The sequence below is a fragment of the Prinia subflava genome, chromosome 1, assembly GCF_021018805.1.
Source record: "Prinia subflava isolate CZ2003 ecotype Zambia chromosome 1, Cam_Psub_1.2, whole genome shotgun sequence".
In the NCBI taxonomy this organism is placed as follows: Eukaryota; Metazoa; Chordata; class Aves; order Passeriformes; family Cisticolidae; genus Prinia; species Prinia subflava.
In genome coordinates this window covers 101,834,870-101,855,304 of record NC_086247.1, presented here as the reverse complement: position 1 = coordinate 101,855,304, position 20,435 = coordinate 101,834,870, and the positions used below count along the sequence as shown (strand labels likewise).

Sequence of the window (20,435 nt, the reverse complement as noted above, 5' to 3'; positions counted from 1 at the left end):
AGGGAACATCTGTATTCTGGCCTTGGTCTTAGGGTCATTTGTGTCTCCTTGGCCTAATTTTCAGCAGACATGATTCTACCACAGTCACCTGCAATTACAGGTTCTCAGCACCCAAAAGCATTTCTCTTCTTATAATTAGCAAAGGTGATCTCTCAGCATATGCAATAACAGTGCCTTGCAAAACACAGGTCTGATAAGTATGAATAGATAAGTTTATTATAATAAATACAGCTGCTTCATAGATGAATGGAACTGTGACCTCAGTGCACATCTGTACTTAAGAGTAAAATCACTGCTGCTGGTACCAAGGAGAGCACTAGAGAGATAGTTATCCAGGTGCTTGGTAAATCACACAGCCCTTAACAAGAAAATGCATGACAAAAAAAAGGGAAAGGGCTGTCAGGTAATTTTTTTTCTACAGAGTAGAAACAACTGAGACAGAAACAATATTTGCTCAGATTAGAGTCCTGTCTCTTTTGACACAACTAAAATCTTCTACAAGACAAGGTACTTAGCTCCTGTCCTTCACACAGATGTGAAAAACAAGAGCAGGCAACAGCTGAAAAGGGGCTTATTTCTGAATTACTCTTTAGGTGAGGAGCCTATAAACACCATCTCTGTGCAAGAACTCAGCATAATACAGCAAATTCTCCCTCACTTCTGATGGGATGAGAACTATTTCCTCAGGTGCTCCCATCAAACCAATCCTTCTCACAATCTTCTGCTACCCAAAGGTTTACCATAACCCCCATCCCTCTCTTCCCAGATCCCAAGAAGAAAGCCACTCTGCAGAGGAACTCTCTTTGTTGTCTGTTAGGTACTACTACATGGCTTTCTGGCCATCACATATCCATCTAGAAGTTTTCTCTGTTCCCCTTGTAGCAGAACCTAGCAAGAATTGCAGTGGCTTGGGCTTTGGCAGTATATGGAGCCTCAAACAGCCATTTTTCAACACAGGCTGCAGGCTTTTCTTTCACAGGACAAAGCAGAGAAACAGCATTGCTTAAGGCTCTGACAAAAGTAAGCCACAGATAGTGTGTATGACAAGTTTGAATTTTCTGGAGGTGGAATTGTAAATTTCTTGTATCAACAGGAACGAGGACTTCTAGTTAATCATCAGGCCCCTTATTAAAAAGATGATTAGTTCTTTAAATCTCAAGCTGCTCCCAGTGGGCGGGCAGTCCTACTGCATCTCATCCCTGTTTTGGGAAATCATAAGCAGTCTACTGGCAGGGGGCGATGGGTATCCAGGAATTTGCTTTTTGCCTCGATTTAAGATACTAACACATAGTAAACCTTTTATTCTTTCACCAAGCCACTGCATGATCAAATGCAGAGAAGGAGTGGGTAGTAATGGACAACTATTTAATGCCATCAAGTCTTTCAAAACTTTAATTCAGGGTCTCCCTACTTAGAAAGAGTTAGAACTTCAAGATTACTTAGGTGTCAGATGCACTTTGTCCACTGAAGCTCAGTGCAACCTGAAGTGGTGCAACCCTTCCTGTCCCACTGACAGGAAGCCAGAAGAAACTGATTCTCAGTCTTGCATTAGGGTTCTTGCCTAGGACATGGAAGAATTAAGACCTGATGAGTATCTTAAATCAAACACCCTCCACAGGAAAAAGTGAGGATCACTTATGGTATGTCACAACTGTGCTTATCACATCCTCTGGAAGTAAGAAGAGGATGGGACTGGGTTCTCTGCTCTGCCTCAGCCAGGAGAGGGTCTGGTCTCAGAGGAGTACCCCACAAGAAGAAAGAGGGTGCCCTCTTTTTCTCTTTCCTCACCTTTCTCAGAATTAGCTGCCTATACCTGGTCAGCCTCCAACTCCAAAATCATTCAGTTTTAAATCTGAAATTAGGTCCATCACCTGTTTGATGGCCTGTGAAGGTTGAGTTATTAAAACCCTCTCCAGGGTCTCAACTCCTAGCAAGTTGAGCTGGTGTTAATTTGGCAGCCCAACTGATCCCATATTGCTTTATATAACTGATCCATTAAGGAAATTCCAGTTTGTGGCGAGGCACCTACCTGCTGGGTAACTCTACTCTCTTATATGGAGCAAGGAGTAAGCCAGATCAACAGCACTGACTTTTGAAGATAGCTGTGACATTTTGCATTGTTATTGTTTAAGGCCACACAGGACTGAGCAATGGTGGTGGGTTTCTATTGCCTTTTATACAGATGGTCTGATAATTACTGCTGTCTTCCTTCACAATACAAACTATGCACTTACATTCTTGAATTGAACTACATCTGCAAACAGGCCCTTCCTGTGGCTGCTCACTGCAAAAGTGGTGGCCCTGGAGTGAATCCAGGTCTCTGTGCACAGTGCCAGCTATTCAAGGTGCTTGGAAGCAAGCAAAACTATCACACTGCCTCCCCTCTCCCTCCTCCCTGCTGGCTACAAATCAAATGAAGAAGTCAGAAGTCAGCAGCTGTATTACTGCCCTAAGCACACACCTGCTGACACTTCATGCAGCTGTAATTGCAAAGGAAAGCGAAGTGTACCATCAGGAAAGACAATGTAATTAACAGCAGTAAACATAACAGGATGTGGAGCACAGACAACAGTCACCATCGTGCAACACACCCCGTGTCTGGTTTGGGGTGGGTTCCCAGCCTCTTGTACACACATTGATGGAAGAAGTGCCCTCTGAGTTATCTGAGTAACAGAAAGAGAAAGCCACTTTTTTTAATCTTTTCATCTGGGACATTTTGCAGGTTCTTGATAATGCACAGAATTATTATGGACTGACCACAAATAATATAATGATTCACATTCAAAACCCAGATGAATATGGCTGTGTGATAAATACAACAAAACTTAATCAGCAAAGAGAAGCATGTGGAAATGAGCAAAAGAATTATTTCAAAACCCATGAAAAACCACAAACTTAATATATTCCTCATTCTTCCCTACAATAAGAAAAATAAATTACTCTTCCCATGTAGGGCAGGAATGTGTTTTAAACATGAAGAATATTAGCAAACATTCATTTTTTAGGTTTCCATTACTGTTCTTATACTAATTCTAAATGAAAAATTAGATTACATCAACACAAATTTGTACATATGCAGTTGTCTGCTGTATACAGTAAACTGGTTTCTATGACAGAAACATATTAGCCTAAAAATAAAGCACTTCCACCTGCTTTCAACATTAATCCTGCTTTGGATAAGAATTAGAAGATACTACAAGATGCCAGTCCTCTCTGTTTTGTTCTCCACGTAATTACCAACAACAATGGTTAACCCTTCCTTCCAGAGAAAATGTCCACACTTCTTTCTGGAGGTCTTTCACCTAGCAGCACACCTTTGAGAAGTCAAGACCTAGTTAAGACAAGGAACCTAGGGCAGAACTAAGATGCAAATACTCAGAATTTAGGAGGTAGAGGCACAAGAAGATACATGCTACCAAGGAGGCATTTAGAAATCACCACATATACATACAAGCAGGTATGATGTCAGAAAAGGCAAACCTCACCTACAACTAGTAGTTGGAAGGGACAGCAAGTCCCAACAAGAAGAGCTGCTACCACTACACTGGCACTGGAAGCTGTCTGTGGACAAGCCAGAGTGTGAGATGTCATTGACCCCAGCTTCAGCTAAGCTTTCCACACTGTCTCCCTCTTCTCATAGCCAATTGCAGACCTTACAGTCTAGACAGGCAGGCAGCTAAATGTGTTAAGAAAAAAACCAAACAGAAACACCATGATGAGGGCTCAGAGGGCAGGGGATAATGGGACCTCTCCCTATGGGTGAGTCCTTCACCAACCCAGTGACATCAGCCATGGTATATCTATTGCTGTGGACACATGCCTACCACTGATACTCAAAAACATTCATGCTATTTTATAAATATGCCACAAAGCCTGGCAAGGAGAGGATAAGAAACATGCATCTGGAATTTATCACCTCATTAAAACCCCGGTATGATGGTAGCTAACAACTGAAGGAAAAATAAACAGAAAAGACCTACAGGATTGATCAATCATACCAGGAAATATACTTCACCCTGCAGTGAGGGGGACATTCATGATCATTCCAAACTGCTACTCATCAGCAAAACACAAGGCAGCCTTCTCTCTCCTATTCATGCCAAATTTAGAAGTGGAAAAACAACTGGAGTGTCTTAAGTGCTGCTGGCATCTGCCTACAGGGAAGGTGGTTTTGCAATCTAATGCATTCTCTATATTACTATTCACATTATTGCCATGGAAGAAAAGTACCTTGACTGTTTCTTCTGCCAATCATCAGCACCTCTAAGATAAGGCTGAGCTGGCTTACTTAAGTGAGAGTGGAATGAGGATCCTTGTAGAGCATCAGTCAAGCCTCTTGAGACACCTTTAAATTCTGAATCAGTTTCTATGCATCCACACAAGGAGATGTATGATCCAATTCTTTAAGCAAAGTCAGGAACAACTTGGCTCCCTGCTTTTCCAAAGGATAAGAATTAGACTTCAATGACTAATTCCTTTCTCTGCTTTATATTTGCTTACTTATTTTTCTAGATCATATAAAAAAACCTATTTTGCTGAAGCAGGAGAAAAGTAACTGACAACAGTCTCTGATGACTCAGCCAACAAAGACACGGAGAAACAGTTGGATGGGTTAGGGAAATAAGTTAAGAGCAGTCTTGGAAGTTGTCTGTATTAACAACTGTATTAACAGTTGTCTGACGACCAGCGTATGTCTCTCAAACTCTTGGTAAGCTTTCCATGTTCACTTCTGGTCTGAAATAAGCTGTATTTTACTCACACAGGAGAGGGAAAAAAATTTGGAAATTTTTCAATTCCTCAGTCTAGCCTTAAGAAATGGATTACATTTGGAAGAAACATTCTTGAATTAAACTAAAGCTTACTGATGATATATGAAGGATAGAATAATTATGTCCATTGGAAAAATTATTTTAAAAAATACTAATATCATTAAATCGTTGGACAGGAAGATGTATCATTAGTTCTGGAACAGCAATCTCCAACCTTTGCCCTATCTGTTAAGACAGAATGCATAACAGACAAGTTTTATGAAAGTTTTGAACAGTATCTCTAACAGATTTTTCTTTTTAAAATTATTATACTAGAAGGCAGATTGAATTAAAAAAACCTAAAAACCCTTAAGCTCCAAAGAGGAATTGCAAGTTTACCCGCCCTAATCTAGCTGAATTTCCATAACACTTCTTTTGGCACACTGTTCCTCTGGTTTAGCAGACACATTCTTATCTATCTTTGGATGGCTGAACTAGAGCCTTTACAGGAAAGATTAACTCAGCCTTTCAACTTCTGATAAAAGCAAACCAAGACTTAATATGACAGTCCACCAGATTTCTATTACTCTGGGTAATTTAAAGAGAGGCAGGCACCTTCTAGGAGGATGTGCCTACCCAGAAGTGGTAAGGCATGTAAATGGGCCAGTTCAGGGATACCTCAGTCCCAGCATGCCACACTTAATTTGTGATTAGACACAGCACTTGGCATTTCCGAGCTGACATGCCAACCTTTTCATTATAATACCAACTGTCTCCATGAGAGATGTGACATAGTGCCAGGATGGGACTGAAATCACAGGGAAATCATTAAAAAGGATTGCATTGCTGGGTTTCGTAAGTCTCCAAAGACAGTCTCGAGACCAAAGGAGAGACTACATATATTAACTGAGTAGAAAAAAATTTGTTGAGAAAACCAGTGATAGAAACAAATGGAATCTATTGCAAACTCCCTTAAATATGAATCTAAATATAACTGCTTCATATGGACGGCTGCTACAGAAATTGTAAGATAAAATAAAACTCGTTTCACTACAGCCCATCCCAGATCTAGATTTGTACAGAGGAGGCACTCTCAGGACAAAGTTATATATTATGCCATTTAACATGTAACCATATGCTGATGGAGACGATGCTATTCATGCCTCCTCCCCCACAATATGCAGAATACTCCCTTCCTCCCATTTCACCACTGTTTGCCAAAAACTATACCAAGCAGATTCAACACTGACTCAAATGTGCTAAAATGAACAACTTTCTGTGGGATTAGCAAATTGAATTAACTCAGTGAAGGGTCAAACAAGTGCTGAAGCAATGGGACTTCACCATAAGATATTGAGATTAGAGTTGTGCCTCTCCTCCACCACACAGGTGTGAAAAGACGGTGCAGGCAGGAAGCAGCTGGGGGCCCTAGACAACAGAAACTGAAGTTGCAGAAGTAAGAAAGTAGACACACGTGACCTTCCTATTGCTTTGATGCATTCCCCCTTTACCCCTGCTGGGCTCCTGTGCACTCAAATAGCCTCTCTCCACTCCTTTCCCTATTCCTTCACTTGTCACATATAGTATCTATCCTCTGAGCTTTACCATCCCCAAATCCTTATCATCTTTGCCTAGTGTTTCTTCTTGCCCACATAAACTCATAATCACAACAACAACATTAGCATTAACATGACACTCATCACCACCAGGACAATCACTGAGCACACACAGCCTGTGCATTCCCCTTTCCTTCTTCCATTTACTTGCTCTGTTCAGGAGAGTGGTAGCCACAACACTTCCATGCAATGACTTGGATAACATGGTGCTGCAGTAACTACCACAAAACACACAATGACTAGTGACAGTCTTCTGATTGACCTGATAGTGTCAATATACAACCAAGTATCAATATATTATTTTGGTAACCCTTGCTTTCGCAGCAGTCTGTATGTACACAAAGGGTCTGAACCAATACCCAATCTCCAAGTAGCCACCTCTTTGTATTGCCAAGGCAGACAAACACTATACGTGAAAGCACGTGGGCAGGAACATAAGCAAAACACCAAGGTGATAATGAATAACACACTCCTGAATGTCAAGGTACAGTGAGATTTTCATAGTTCTGTATACCCCAGCTTACTTCCCACATTGCAGAAAAGCAAAATAAAATGTAGGTGGAACGAAAGTCCTGTTGTTATTAGCATGTAAAGAAAATGAACTTATTTAAATTTCCCCATCTGTTCTGGCCAACAGAAAATTGAGAATTTGATGAAAAATCCTCAATATTTCAGTCACCTGAAAAAAATACAGTGAGTTCTAGGCACAAACACTTCCTAAAAGGTTAATATCCAGGATCACAGATGATTAAATCATGGTGTTTCATTCCTTCTGTGGGCTTTGTTTTGCAACTGGCTTCCTGGCTGCTTTTTGTCTCCAGCATTTCTCTCCTGCTTCTGGCAGATGAAGTGGAGGTGGAAAAGAAAAGGGAGGGAAGTTCTTGGGTAGCACAAGGACTACAGTAACTTCCAGTCCTTCAGGAAGAAAGAGTTTGCTCAGGGAATAGATAACATAATGCTCTTCTACCCCACTTTATTTTTTTTTTAACTTATGTTTACAGTTGTTTGCAATGATAAAGTTATATAACTCAGGTACAAAGTTTACTACATTTATCTTGTTTCTGCCCCCAAATCCACATGGAATGTACCTCCCATCCACATATTTCCTCCACTTTTTTTCATTGCTGTGGGCAGTAGGAAACAGAAAACTGCATTTAGAGAGATCCTCAGTCATACACTTACAGGTCATTGACATTTGGTTCATACCCAAGCCTGATGTCAGTGTAGATGCCACTCATCAAAAGGACAGTTATGCCCCGGATAACAATCACCTCAACTCTCTAAATTAAACAACAGTATTAGCACAGGGACAAAGTTACTTTCAGAGCATTCTTGCTATTCTGTCTGATTACCTGTCCTTGTTCAAAACAAAGGGAGAACTGTCTTCACATTGCTCTACTTATGTTTCCTTTCAGTGTTTTGAAATAAGAGCTGTTCAAGTACTTGAGTTTTGTTTCCAGTTGGAAAGGTCATCTGGGTTTTGCAGCAAAATGAATCTGTACAGGTTTTTTTAATAAGGAAAAAGAGGAAGAGATGGGTTACAAGGAAGAGGGAAATCAAAGTTTACTGCATCTTCATTTTCCAATTTGCAAAAGTCTCAGAGAAGTTATAGAAAAAATATAATTAGTAAAAGAGTAACAGCTTAAGAACCTACAGAATCTAATTCTCTTTTGAAAAAGAAAAGCAATGACTACTTACATATAATATGTAGGATATAATCCTTCAAAATACCAGCAATGCTTTTTGGCCTCTGTACACTACAAAGAAAGAAAAATACGGTATTAATATTTACACAGGATGATGTACAGTTATAAATACAAGTTTAGAGTATTTATAAATACTGTGACTCCAAGCAGTTAGGAAACGTCTATATTCAAAGATTTCCCAATCGAGATACACACAGCAAGTGGGAAGTCAGTTCACGTAAATGGCAGCGTGTCCTGCCAGGATTCAGATCCCTCACGCAGGGCTTTGTCCTGCGGGGCCTCACCAGCTTCCCACAGTTCCCGAACAAAGTCAGTACATTTGGCGCAGACCCAGATCCAGCTGCAAGTGTTCTCTGGCAGAACTGCTGCCTTAAAAGACCATGGACAACTTAAGAGCCCATGCATGGTTACAGCCCCTTACGTGACCCTCCAAGGCAAAAGCAATTTGATGATATTACGCATATGACTACACAGTAAATTCAACAATTATAGGGAATTATTCCTCTTTCTGGAAGTGTGTGACACGCAGAGCCAGGCTCAGGAAGGAGCAGAATGGAGAACCATCTATCCCATCTTCTCTTCCTACAGCTTGGAAATGTCTCAAGTGTTCATTAAAGCAGTGGGGAAAGGAAACTGCTTTCTGCAGCTCAGGATTATTGTCCTCTCTTGCAGATTGCCTGTGTATCCCTGCGACAGGATGGTGACAGGCATTTTCTCAGCATGTGTGTGCCAGAGACGTGAGAAGCGCTCATCGTTACAGGCGCTGCCAGAGCACAGGCGGCAGCTCAGAACAATAGCAGCCCCTAATAAAGAAAACCAGATGTCAAGCTCAAACTCTACACAATGCACAAAGTATTTCTGTGTATCCCACTGACATCACTAGCACAAAATGCCATCTTCACTGCAGACACAGCTCCAGCAGCTCCCCTGCAAGCTGTATTATCACATCACACATGGGCAGGGCATTGTGAGATGCCCACTGCAGAGCAGAGACGAATATCTGGGGTTTTAGCAACAATTCCCTCTGTTGCTCACACCTGAGGACGAAGAGCCCTTAGCACACTGGTGGTGTTTGGATCATTCTTCATGTTCACTTGGCAGCTCACCTTTAAATAATAGCTCGTTTAAGTTTATTAGCCTTCCCAAATCCCAGAATACTAAATGAATCCAGTTAAGACAAAGACAAAGTGGGTTTAGATCCTTGACTCTCACTCTTCATGAATAAAATAGGCTGCAAACTCTTTAATGAGTGTCTGATGAGCTAAATCACAGACAGATCAATTACAGCCTGTGAAGACAAACTGCTACGGATTAAATTGTTAAGAGTGGTACAGGAGACTAGGGGAGGAGGAGGAGGAGATGCTTTTGATGCGTGTGATCAGGCCTTTTTCCAGTAACACAGCAGGCTCACAACAGTCTTCAAGATGCACAAACTTTAGCTTATGCTGGAAGGACCAGTTCTCTTTCGCTAGAACAAACACAGCAGAAACTTTGTTCACCTCTCAAACTGATGCCCCGGTCCAGGTAGTATATTCAGGAGGACTCATTAGGTTCTGCTGAAGCAAGTGGTGTTCAAAGATCCATCTCTGCATTCGCCCCATTCCCTCTTTCTCCCCCCTCCTTCAAAGCTTCCAGCTTTTTAACCCTTCCTTCCAAATATTTTCACCAGCTGGCTGTTTCCTCTTATTCTAAAATTAGAAATATGTCAAGTTTCTCTCCATAACACCATGCAAACCTACATGCACTGAAAAACCCAGTAGGCATACTGCCAAGTCACCAAAAAATATTTTGGCTCTTCACCTTTGAAGGCTGTAGACCAGCAGATGTTGGCTTAAATCCCAGTGCCTGCAGGTCAAGCCCCTGGGAAGCCTCATTTCAGAGAACAGCTTGGGGTGTGCACTGCCACTACATATTTCTTCTTCCTGCTTCTCAGCCAGTATGAGTCACCATTTACCTCAACAGCCTTGAAGCCTTTTGTCAGTCTCAAGCATTTTAATTGATATTTTCCCAGAAATGTTTCTGAGCATGTGGAGCCTGCATACCCTTTTTAAGTGTAAAGCAGACATTTAAATTCAGCACTCTCCCCCCATATTTTAATCTGCTTTACAAGCTCTAAAATGAATTGGGAAGATTCAATCTTCCAACATGCCCCTAACTGTAGGATTTCTGTTTCTGCCTCTAAATAATTTTCTTTTTCAGACAGCCAAAATGCTTACTGCTGTCACAAGAAAGGCTCCAGCCTGGGAAAGTTACTTCCAGCTCATAGGGCTTAGATACCTGCACTAAACATTCTCTGGTGCCCAGATTTAGTTTTAAATTGGCCCTGGAAGAGCAGGCACCAATCCCAGTTCTGCCTTTTTTTTAATACAGTGCTATGAATACTGCATGGCAGTTGTTCAGCTCTCCTACATGGGAATCAGGCAAAAAAAGCAAGTGGACCTCAAATGTGAGCAGCAGAGCCAAATCTGATCCACATGACACGTCAGACAGATTTACACGCACAAGGGCAAACCGCCGAGCTCCCTGCTCAGTTAACCTCCCACCCATCTCCATGGCAACTTTACTCCAGTTAAGCCTGACATAAAGCAGGCGGCTACTAACCACACTCTCTACTGCTGGTTAGCAGACTTCACAGGAATCTGCTGCTGAGAACAAGCCGAGAATGTCACTGCCTCTAAGGATTTGAGTGCCTTTAGCACTCAGGCACCAGAGAGATGAACGGGGGTCAGGGTACAGATTAGCTTTTCCCACCCCACATACATCCTCTGAAAAAGGCTACAATAATCTGCTGCTTGCCAATATCCAAATTATTTTTCTGGGTGGTATTGACCTCAATAGCTAAGCTGGTGGAGAGTCATACACAAGTAAGAGGAGACATATGCCATCAGCATCAGGCTCTCAGCCTTTGGAGAGCATTGTCCTTGTAGTTGCTTGAGACTATTAAACCCTCGAGAAACCACAGCTGGCAGGAACTCGCTGCAGCCCACAAACCAGACGCAAAGGGAAGGTTAGTCATATTGCTGCAATACAATAGGACCTCACACACCAGGATGGGTGCCCATTCTGCCAGCTCCCATAGGAAGACAGGCTGTATCTCAGACTTTCTAACAAGCATTCATTCATGTATTTTAAAAGCCATTCACCCATTCACTAATAGCCAAAAAAAAAAGTGTGTCTATGCTTTTAAAACTAGGATTAGGTACAGCCCTACTGATACTTCCAGCTTTTCTAGGGAAAGGATTCTGCACACTTTTCTTATAAAATTTTCCCTTCTATGCCCTTTAAGAATTTGGCACAGCTATAAAATATAAATATGAGAGTACATTCATTTTTAAAATAAATTATGCAGGTCTAATTGGGTGTGCATATGTAATCTTTAGAGAATTAATGGTATGTGAATTAGCCAGATGCTTGAATACATTCCTTAAGTTTGCAAAGAAAAGAAGAGAAAAATAAAAAAACCTCAAGACTCGTTTTTTGTTTGTCTGATTTTAAATAAATCAGCGTTTGTCTCGTAGCCTGTTTTCCCTGCAAGACTGTAGCAATGTGAATTGCAAGATGTCCTTTTCTGTGGCCTATAAATTATTTCAGATTTTCTTTAAAAAAGGAAACCTGCTTCCTGCACAGATTGGTATTGCAAATGTTACAGCTGCTAGTAAGAACAATGAGAAATGGGAGTTACTGAAACATTAGCCAAAGACTGGTTTTAATCACACCATGAAATAGAGAACACAAAATGCATGTGTACACACATAGCGGGGGGATGCTAGAGCAGGTAGCCTGCTCACTGCATGTCGCATGGTGCTCCACAGATAGGCTTTGCAGGATTTGCAGAAATACTGTCCCTAGCAGGAATATCCTCCACATTGCACATCATTATCTCTCAGTCCACAGGACAACAAAAAGAAAATAGATCTGATCAATTAATTAGTTTTTGTATTCAAGGCATCCACAGCCAGTGACTTCAGTGAAGGTTTGGAAATTAATACCCAGAAAGTAAAAGCAAATAAAGCCCCATATGCATTTTTCAGTATGAGTATAGTCCATTTTTGTTATGGGTACCAATGAAAAAGCAGCCTGCTGTGGACAGCCGTGCCTGTGGAGGGCAGAAGGAGGGCAATTGCTATCTATATGCTGAAGGGACATCAAGAGAGAGTTTGTGACACCTGCTGAAAGCCAGATTCTGGAAGAGGCATGGAGCTGCTATCAGTCACAAGGCCAACAAAAACCTATCAGTTACCAGCAACTGAGGGTGAGCCTTTCTTTTCCATTTTGTATTACAGTTATGAGGATCCAAGGTAGATACAGAAAAACAAAAACAGGTATTTAACAGTGACCTGCCAGACTGATATGATGGAAATGGCTCCTGGTATTGTGGGATGACCTGCTTAGTGGCTGTAACCTCCCACTTAGCTGGGTATATGCTATACATTAGTAGAGTTCAAGATGATCCATGTGCCAGTCTTGTGGCTACAGCCTCTGAGGCTCTGCTTGGGTTAATACACAGATGAACAGGAAGAAAGAGCTGGAAGTATCTTTGAGACCTTAAACATCTTATTGTTTCTGAGCATCACACAATCTTATTCCAAGACAGAGCCAGACCTCTGTCTTCCACACTGCTGGATCAAACTAGTAACTGAGAAAATGGGAAGGACAACACCTTTCTCACCACAAGGCTCCACAGCATCTGAGAAACAACCGTCTATACCTGCTGCCACTTTTACATAAGGCCACTTGCAAAATTCAGATCTTTCCTGGTTTTATTGGTCACTGCACCTGGCAAATACTTGATGAAACCCAGACAAAATGAAGTCTACGGTGCAACTGCAGACTAAATAAGCAGTTCCAGAAGGCACATTATTGGCTAGGAATCACAATGTTTTATGGGATCTGCCCTTTAAAACTGAATCAGTTTTCAGAACACTATCCCTTTCAGTGCCTAGACAAGAGCTGGAAGCATTATGAGATACAAGCCGGGCTGTATCAGAAGGACTTCTGTGTGCTGAAAGTTTGAAAGACTGTATTTGCAGACACAAGAATATGAGGCATCCTGTTCTTCCAGTGCCAAGAAAAGTGCAAACTATCCATTAAAGTAAGAGACAGCATATCCTGAATGTGGAAAGTGCAGCTTAAGGGTAAAAACAGTTTGCTAGAGAAAACACATTTTGTTTTAGCCTTGCCTGAATCCATCATAACTCATCCCTACTTCTTCCCTGGTGATGCTAACAGCTGAGGGTGAAAGTAGCCCATCTGCAAAATTATTCTAAGACACTGAGCTTGCAAACCATGTTACCAGTGATTTCAATATATACCCTTGCTACAAAAGACAGGAGCAACTTTTACTAAAACTCAGGATTATGTTAACGTATTTTTATTTAATGAAGTAATGAGAACATAGCAGGATGCTCTTGCATAAAATAATGCCAATCCTTTATCAAGCTTTTCCTCCCATTTAACAGTAAACAGGACAAATACTATTTCAGCTATGCATCTCTTTCACCAACACCAAAATTACAAAGTCACATAACTCAGAGTATAAATAATGATTTTCATACATTTTGTGAGAAAATTAAATGGTTTTGGTTAAAACTTTCTGGTTAAGACCATTGGTTTTGGTTAGACTTTTTGCCTGTTCTCTAAGAAAGAAGGGAATATTTCTGATAATAGGATCCCTAAAAGAAAAACCTTTTCCATCTTGAATTAATCAGCGTGGGTTTGCAACAGTAAAAAATTTCAGCACAAGCATCTAATTCTTATTACTTCGTGTGCTGTTCAGAGCACACATATTAACTCTCATATTTTTATTTAGAATTAATGTGGGTTTAGCATTAGAAAGCTTCCCATCACAAAGCATTATACTACGTTTAGATCTATTAACCTTTCCCACAGAGGAAATACAAATAGCCCTTGTGTGCCATTTCACTTCAGGAACCTGACTCATTTATTTGTTAAAATTTTTTTGGTTTTGTTTGTTTGGTTGTTTTTTGGGTTTGTTTTTTTTTGTTTGTTTTTTTTGTTTTTGTTTTGTTTTGTTTTGTTTTTTTGCCATTATGCAGCAAATTGCAAATGCACTTCAGTCCCAGAACAATACAATTGAATACAGTTCCTTCATCCATATCCAAGGGAAGAAAAAAGGAAGAAATAAAAGGCAAAGCAAGGCACCCCTATTTTTCAGAGCCCACGACAAGGAGGGTGCAGGGCGGCGCTCAGCACCACGGACAGCGTCCTCCCTCTCCACTGTGCCCCGGTGCTGCTGCACCTTCCCACAGCCCGACTGGGGCAATAAATCATCTATACAAAACCTCACTCGCGTACATCATCTCATTGAGCTCTCAGTTCTCTCTGCTCTCACCTACACCTACTAATAGTAGCCACACCCACTAATTGTCTCTTCACATGTGTGAGTACTAATATGAGAAATTAATAAGCACAACTACCATAGAATCACAGAATATTGCAATCATAAAAATCATTCAGTCCAGGTCCCTGCTCCTCACATGACTACCTAACATTAAACCAAAAAGCTAAGAGCATCATCCAGATGCTCCCTGATCTCTGACAGGCTTGGTGCCACAACCACTTCCCTGGATAGGCTGTTCCACTGATCTTCTCAATGAAGGATCTTTTCCTAACGTCTCATCTGAACTTCCGCCAATGCAGCTTCATTCCATCTCCTCATGTCTTACTGCCAGTCACCAGAGAGAGATTAGCCCCTCCCCATCCATGACTCCTCTTGAGGAATTTATGGACTTCAATGAGATCACCCCTCAGCCTTCTTTTCTCCACATTCCACAATACAAGTGATCCCAGTTACTTATCATTAAGTCTTGCCCTCAAGGTCTTTCACTACCTCAGTCATCCTCCTATTCATGCTCTCCAATAATTTTATGTTCTTCTAATAGTGTGGCAGCACCCGAAAGTTCACACAGGACTCCAGGTGCAGCCACAACGCAGTCTAGAGCAGGATACTGGAACAGCTTCCCTGGATCAACTGGCGATGAGGTGCTTGATGCATCCAGGACACAGTCGGCCCTTTCGGCTTCCAGGGCATACTGTTGACTCATATCCAACTTCACATCCACTCAAACCATCATCAGACTGCCTTGGACAGAATAGCTGTACCAAACCTTTTTCAACCTGTTTGGAAAGCATAGTTATGAGAGTTGTCACAGTTATGTGAAACAGCCAGCTCACTTCTACATCAGAATGTCAAACCAGATGCTTACAAAACTGCCAAGAGAGTCTCGGTATTAGAGGAGTTTAGGACTTGCTTTACCTTCTTTCTTTCATTTCTACACCCATGAATGCAGCAATAATTGCATAAACATAAAAGCTGGGGAGTGGAGGCGTTTCAACCTTCCTGGTGGAATTGACCTTACACTGAAAGTTCTGAAGTTAGACCTGCAAAAAAGCATGAGCCATGTCACATAGTGAAGGCCTTTTCACCCAAGAAAAGCAAAACAGACTCAACATTCCACTGGAGTCTCTGCAGCTCCAAGGGAGTAGTGGTACACATTTTTGTTCCAACTGCAGGGAAACAGATGTAACATCTTCCCAACTCGACTTGCAGAGGTTGATCCGTTCCAAATGGTACTGGGCGGGTTTCACAGTTCCAGAATTAAATTTAGCACCTGCAATTACTGTTTCCTTCTATATGTCCATGAGAAATAAAACCAAAGGTATTATTATTTGCATTCTTTAACTACAGAACAAGTCCCATTATAACACAACCCAAAAAGTAGGGTGCATGGGAGGAAGGGATCACTTGTAAGAAACTGAAAGGAAGACCATGCTAGAGTGAGGACATCACTATTTCCACCCTCAGTCTCTTTAAAAATGAAACAAACCTAAATTTAATTTTTCATATAAAATGATTTGGTGATACAATGTTTTTACTTTTATGCCTCTAATGAACACCACGAACACAGATGTGAAACCAGCTTTCCTTTGACTAAGAACTGGAAGCTTGGTTCATCTCCAGCCTCAACCCTGAGTGGGCACTTTCTGATGGCAGGAACTGATGCTATTTACGGTAGTATCAAGGGCAAAGCCTGGTTTTAGGCTTCCTCAGTTTTTATCTAAAACTACCAGTCCATGCTGAACTGGCAAATTCACCTGTTTCCTACACGCATTTAATTATTCTACTTTACCATCCCAAGGATGAAAACAGCCTTTAAATTACATAGTACTTAAATAATCAGGGGTTATCTTTCACCTACCAAACTAATAAAACCAAAGCAAAGAAAGACTGAGCAAAATAAGATGAATTCAGACTCAATTTTCTTAGTCATCTGTGGTGCAGACAAGATCAAGGCACTTAAAAGCACTGCACTACAGATGCTGGTTAGTGAAGTTATGACAGCCCTTCAAAGGCTGCAAGAAAATAGATTTCTTGGATGGTCCCGATGACATAGGGCAGCTGCTTTGGGAGTTCCCAGGCTCTGTTCTGTTGATGTTATATATCCCCCACGTGCTCATTTATTCCATGGAGAGAGACAGGACTAGCTGAGAGGACAGCACACAGCTGCATAATCATGGCAACTCTTGCTCTCCTCCCTAATACCCTTATATTTTATTGTTGACATTTAATCCAGGGACGCACACCTTCCTCAGATCCTTTTTATGAGGAGTTACTGGAAAACAAAACATTTTTTTAATTCAACTAAGACTCTTATCTTTTCACTTTTCTGAGGTATTTATTCCAAAACTGAAAATACTGGATCAAAATGCTTTGTGCTTAAAAGTTCTGGAAACATCTGTAACACTGAAGATATCAAATCCTCAGTCTCAAAAAAAAAAAAAAGAGATGCAGAGCCCATGACCAAGCACACACGCAGTGGTGCAGGGAACAAAAGAAATCAATAATAATGAAATATTATCTAAGTGCTGTTCCTGTTACCTGAAAAGTAAGAAATGCTGAGACAAGTTCTCACCTTGAAGAGGTTATTCTAGAATCCCATCACGTTCAGTGTTAGATTGTTTTTAGGAGCATCTGTTAATTTTAAATCAAGATTACGCACGTCATGTGTATATTAAATTAGTAAGCATTTGAACACTGGAGATTAAAGAGGTTACCTTGGAAACATTCTGATATTTGAAAAGCAGTCTCTAAAAATCCCTGGCAAGTGAGAATCCAGGTACTTCTTTGAGGAGAAGCACCTGCTTGAATGATCTGTTGGGGGAAGCTTCATACTTGGTCAACTCTCACCCGCTTAACAATGAAGTTCCTTATTACCTACACACATTAACAGCCATCATTACTGTGTCCTTCACATCCTCACAAGGCCACTCAGTCTCTCAGGGGAAAAGAGCTGATGTATAATTGGTGCAGGTCCAGGTCCAGGTCCAATCTGGTTTAATGACCATACTGGGACTGGAGAAACAGTTCTAAAGAAAACTTTAGTTCATTTGTTCCAGCTACATTAGACTAACTACCCTGAAGTAAATACTGAAACTTGGAAAGTAACACAGCAAAGGCAGGCATGGTCTGCTCTGCAAGGCTGGCTCATCAAACAGGGCTGGCATACAATCATCTCCACATCACAGTCCCGAAACCCATTTGTTCTGGGACTCAGCTTCTGGAACACTGGGAGGAGTTTATGGGCTTGGGTTCATCCAGCCTAATAGCCACATTTTTCTATTCTTGCAGAGAGTCTAATAAAGTTCCTACTGATCAGCAGCAAACACATCTCTGTCTCAAGCCAAAACACTCCTCACAGGAAGAAACAGCAGAAGAGTTGACTGAATGTAATTTGTATTTGTTTAACAAGTCAATTCAAGCTTTTAGGGAGATGCTGTGCTGCGGCTTTTAAGCAGACACTCACCAGGTAGACTGAAACATCAATGCATTTTAATTTAAACTAAGAACCTAAATTGACTCCCATTCAGACAGTCCAATACACTGCCATAGCAATAGCATATTATTATTAAATACCAGTGAGACAAATGTAACAGCTGTACCTTGGAACTACTTACTTGAGCAGGAAGAAATACTAAGCATTTGTCCTTGGAGTATTTCCTGTTAAAGGACTAGAATAGCAAATAAATAGACAACCCTTCCAGGCAAGTAACAATGCCCACTGATAGCAAAGCATTTTTTCAAATGAAGTAACTTCCTACATAAGACCTTAATATTTGCTTTTCTTTTATTAAGAGCCTGAATGTACCTAAACAATTTTCTACAATGTCCCAGAGTTTCCAGTTTCAACATAAACCCCTAAGAATGTGACAAATCTCTTCATTTAAACCAAAAGCACATGAGTTTTGGCGTTTTTCTAAATGGATTGTTTCCTTGCTTTGAGTTATCACCTGCGTTTTATCACACTCAAAATAGCTTCCTGGAAGAAGAAGAAAAAATATGTATATTCTTAAGATGCCTGTTTAGAAAGAGACACTAGATACACATAATCAGACAAATTCACACAATCTCTTTGGTTATGCATAGAAGCCACAACTTGGCTCACACTTCCTTTCACCCCTCAAACCACTCACTTCTCAAGTCGATGAAAGACATGCAGGATGTGGGTCACTTTTTCCATGCCTCCTCTCACAGTTAATCAGTGCATGTCTCTTGTTCAAACATCTGTACATACACAAAGATTTTTATGGGACACCATCAAGCCTTCAGCTTCCATTAATAACAGTTAAAATGCAAATGCCCTAGTTATCACTGCTGGACCTCTTGCTACTACCCTTGTGGTCTATGGTTAATGTGATATTTTTCTTTTATCCAGCTCGCAGATGGTAGATCATATTTGTGTGTTGGGAAGTTACCTGAAAAAACATTAAAAAATGTCAGGATGCTGCAGTGAACTCTGCTCTTTCCCTTGACACAGACAACACAGACATCAAAAATTTTCTTACTAAGGTTATTTCCTCCCAAGACATATCTGAAGTTACCTCAGGGATGTTCTGCAACTGAGAAGTGCAAGAGTAAGATGAGGCATAAATGAAACATTCGCTCTTCTTTAACACATGGCCTACACTCCAAAAAAGCTCAAGATCCTTGCCTGGAGGTATTGCTGTGGATGGATAATAGCATGAAATATGGTCATAAATGTTTAATTTATAAACCTAGCAGCTAGAAAATTATTCAACTAGACTGAAAGTGCTGAGGATTTTAATAGTGCCTGCCCACACCAAGAGATGGAAATAGCACCAAGAGCTCAGAGATGAGCACAGACATACTTGCATATTTTGGTCAGTGTTGATAATGTTGCATAAACTGAACTTTCTCAGAAAATTTAATCCCTGTGCATGTAGTGGGCAATTCCAGAGATTTCAAGGGCATTGCTTCTGCTTTCACAGGATATGGCTTGGCTTGCTGCCCCTCTCTTCACAGGCCTGCCAGCTGCTCTTCCAAGTGCTGGGTTCATCTCAGAGGGGAAACAGCACTGCAGTACAAAGGCACTAATGCTCCTAAATTTCTCCAGGGCAATTCTGCTCAGGCAAAGGACCCTTTATACTGTAACCTGTCGTGGTTGCGGGGGGAGGTGAATGTTTCCAGGGGGATGTGAGCAGGCCAATCAGTGATCAGCTTTTCTGCTGGCACCTAGATTAGTCACTGGGAAGTTTAGACACGCCTCTGAGGACACAAAGAGTTAAAAGCAAGACTCCAGGTGGGTTCGGTCTCTTTTGGGTTCCGGTTTCAGCAGTGAAAACATCTCCTCTCCCCTGCTCAGCTTTGGGCTGAGTGGGGGAGGGGGAAGCCACGTGGCCGGTCTCAGGACAACCACGCGGTGGAACTAAAGTAAGCTGGGGCCCCCGGGGGGAGGAGAAAAGAGTGGACAGGACTGGAACTGAGCTGCCTTGTCCAGGATGGAGGGGTGGAAAACTGTGGAAGTGCCTTCTGTGTGTGCTCACCCCCCTTCCCCCCAAACTCCGGGAGAAGGTGCCCAGCCACGTGGGAGTTGCGGAGCCTGGGAGTGCCTCAGCCTGCAGCCCTGCCGAGAGCTAGAAACTGTTAATCCTTTCTTGGCAGAAAGAAACTTTTCTTAGACATTGATTCTCATGACTGGTGGTTTCAGAAGAGAGAGGGAAGCAGCCTGAGACTGAGATGATAAAGCACGATTGGAAGGAACTCGATGGGCAAAGAATGAGAAGAGTAGTTTTCTGAGCTAGACTTTTCTTACATAATGTCAGCCATAGACTGAACTTAAGTCTCTTTTGAACATAAACTGCATTTTAAGTAGATACAGCTGCCCTTGCTTTTGCTACAGTGACTGGCACTTGAAGAGTAGAGCCAGCAGAGAAGAGAAGAGAGGGGGAGGGTGAGGTAGCGCCCTCTGCCCTCAGGGGAGACCTGCTCTCAGAACCTCAGCCCCTGAGTAAAAAGGAGAAGAGCTCAGCATGCAAGTATCCTTGAA

At 41.5% G+C, this 20,435-nt stretch overlaps 1 protein-coding gene across 1 annotated transcript in view; it reads right to left on the bottom strand.

Annotated features, from left to right (window-relative positions):
* VOPP1 (VOPP1 WW domain binding protein) overlaps positions 1–20,435 on the bottom strand; it is a 68,436-nt gene that overhangs the window by 15,145 nt on the left and 32,856 nt on the right. Inside the window, exon 2 of the mRNA XM_063405710.1 lies at positions 8,063–8,121. Coding sequence (XP_063261780.1) covers positions 8,063–8,121 — 59 coding nt within the window. The remainder of the gene's footprint in view (positions 1–8,062; positions 8,122–20,435) is intronic.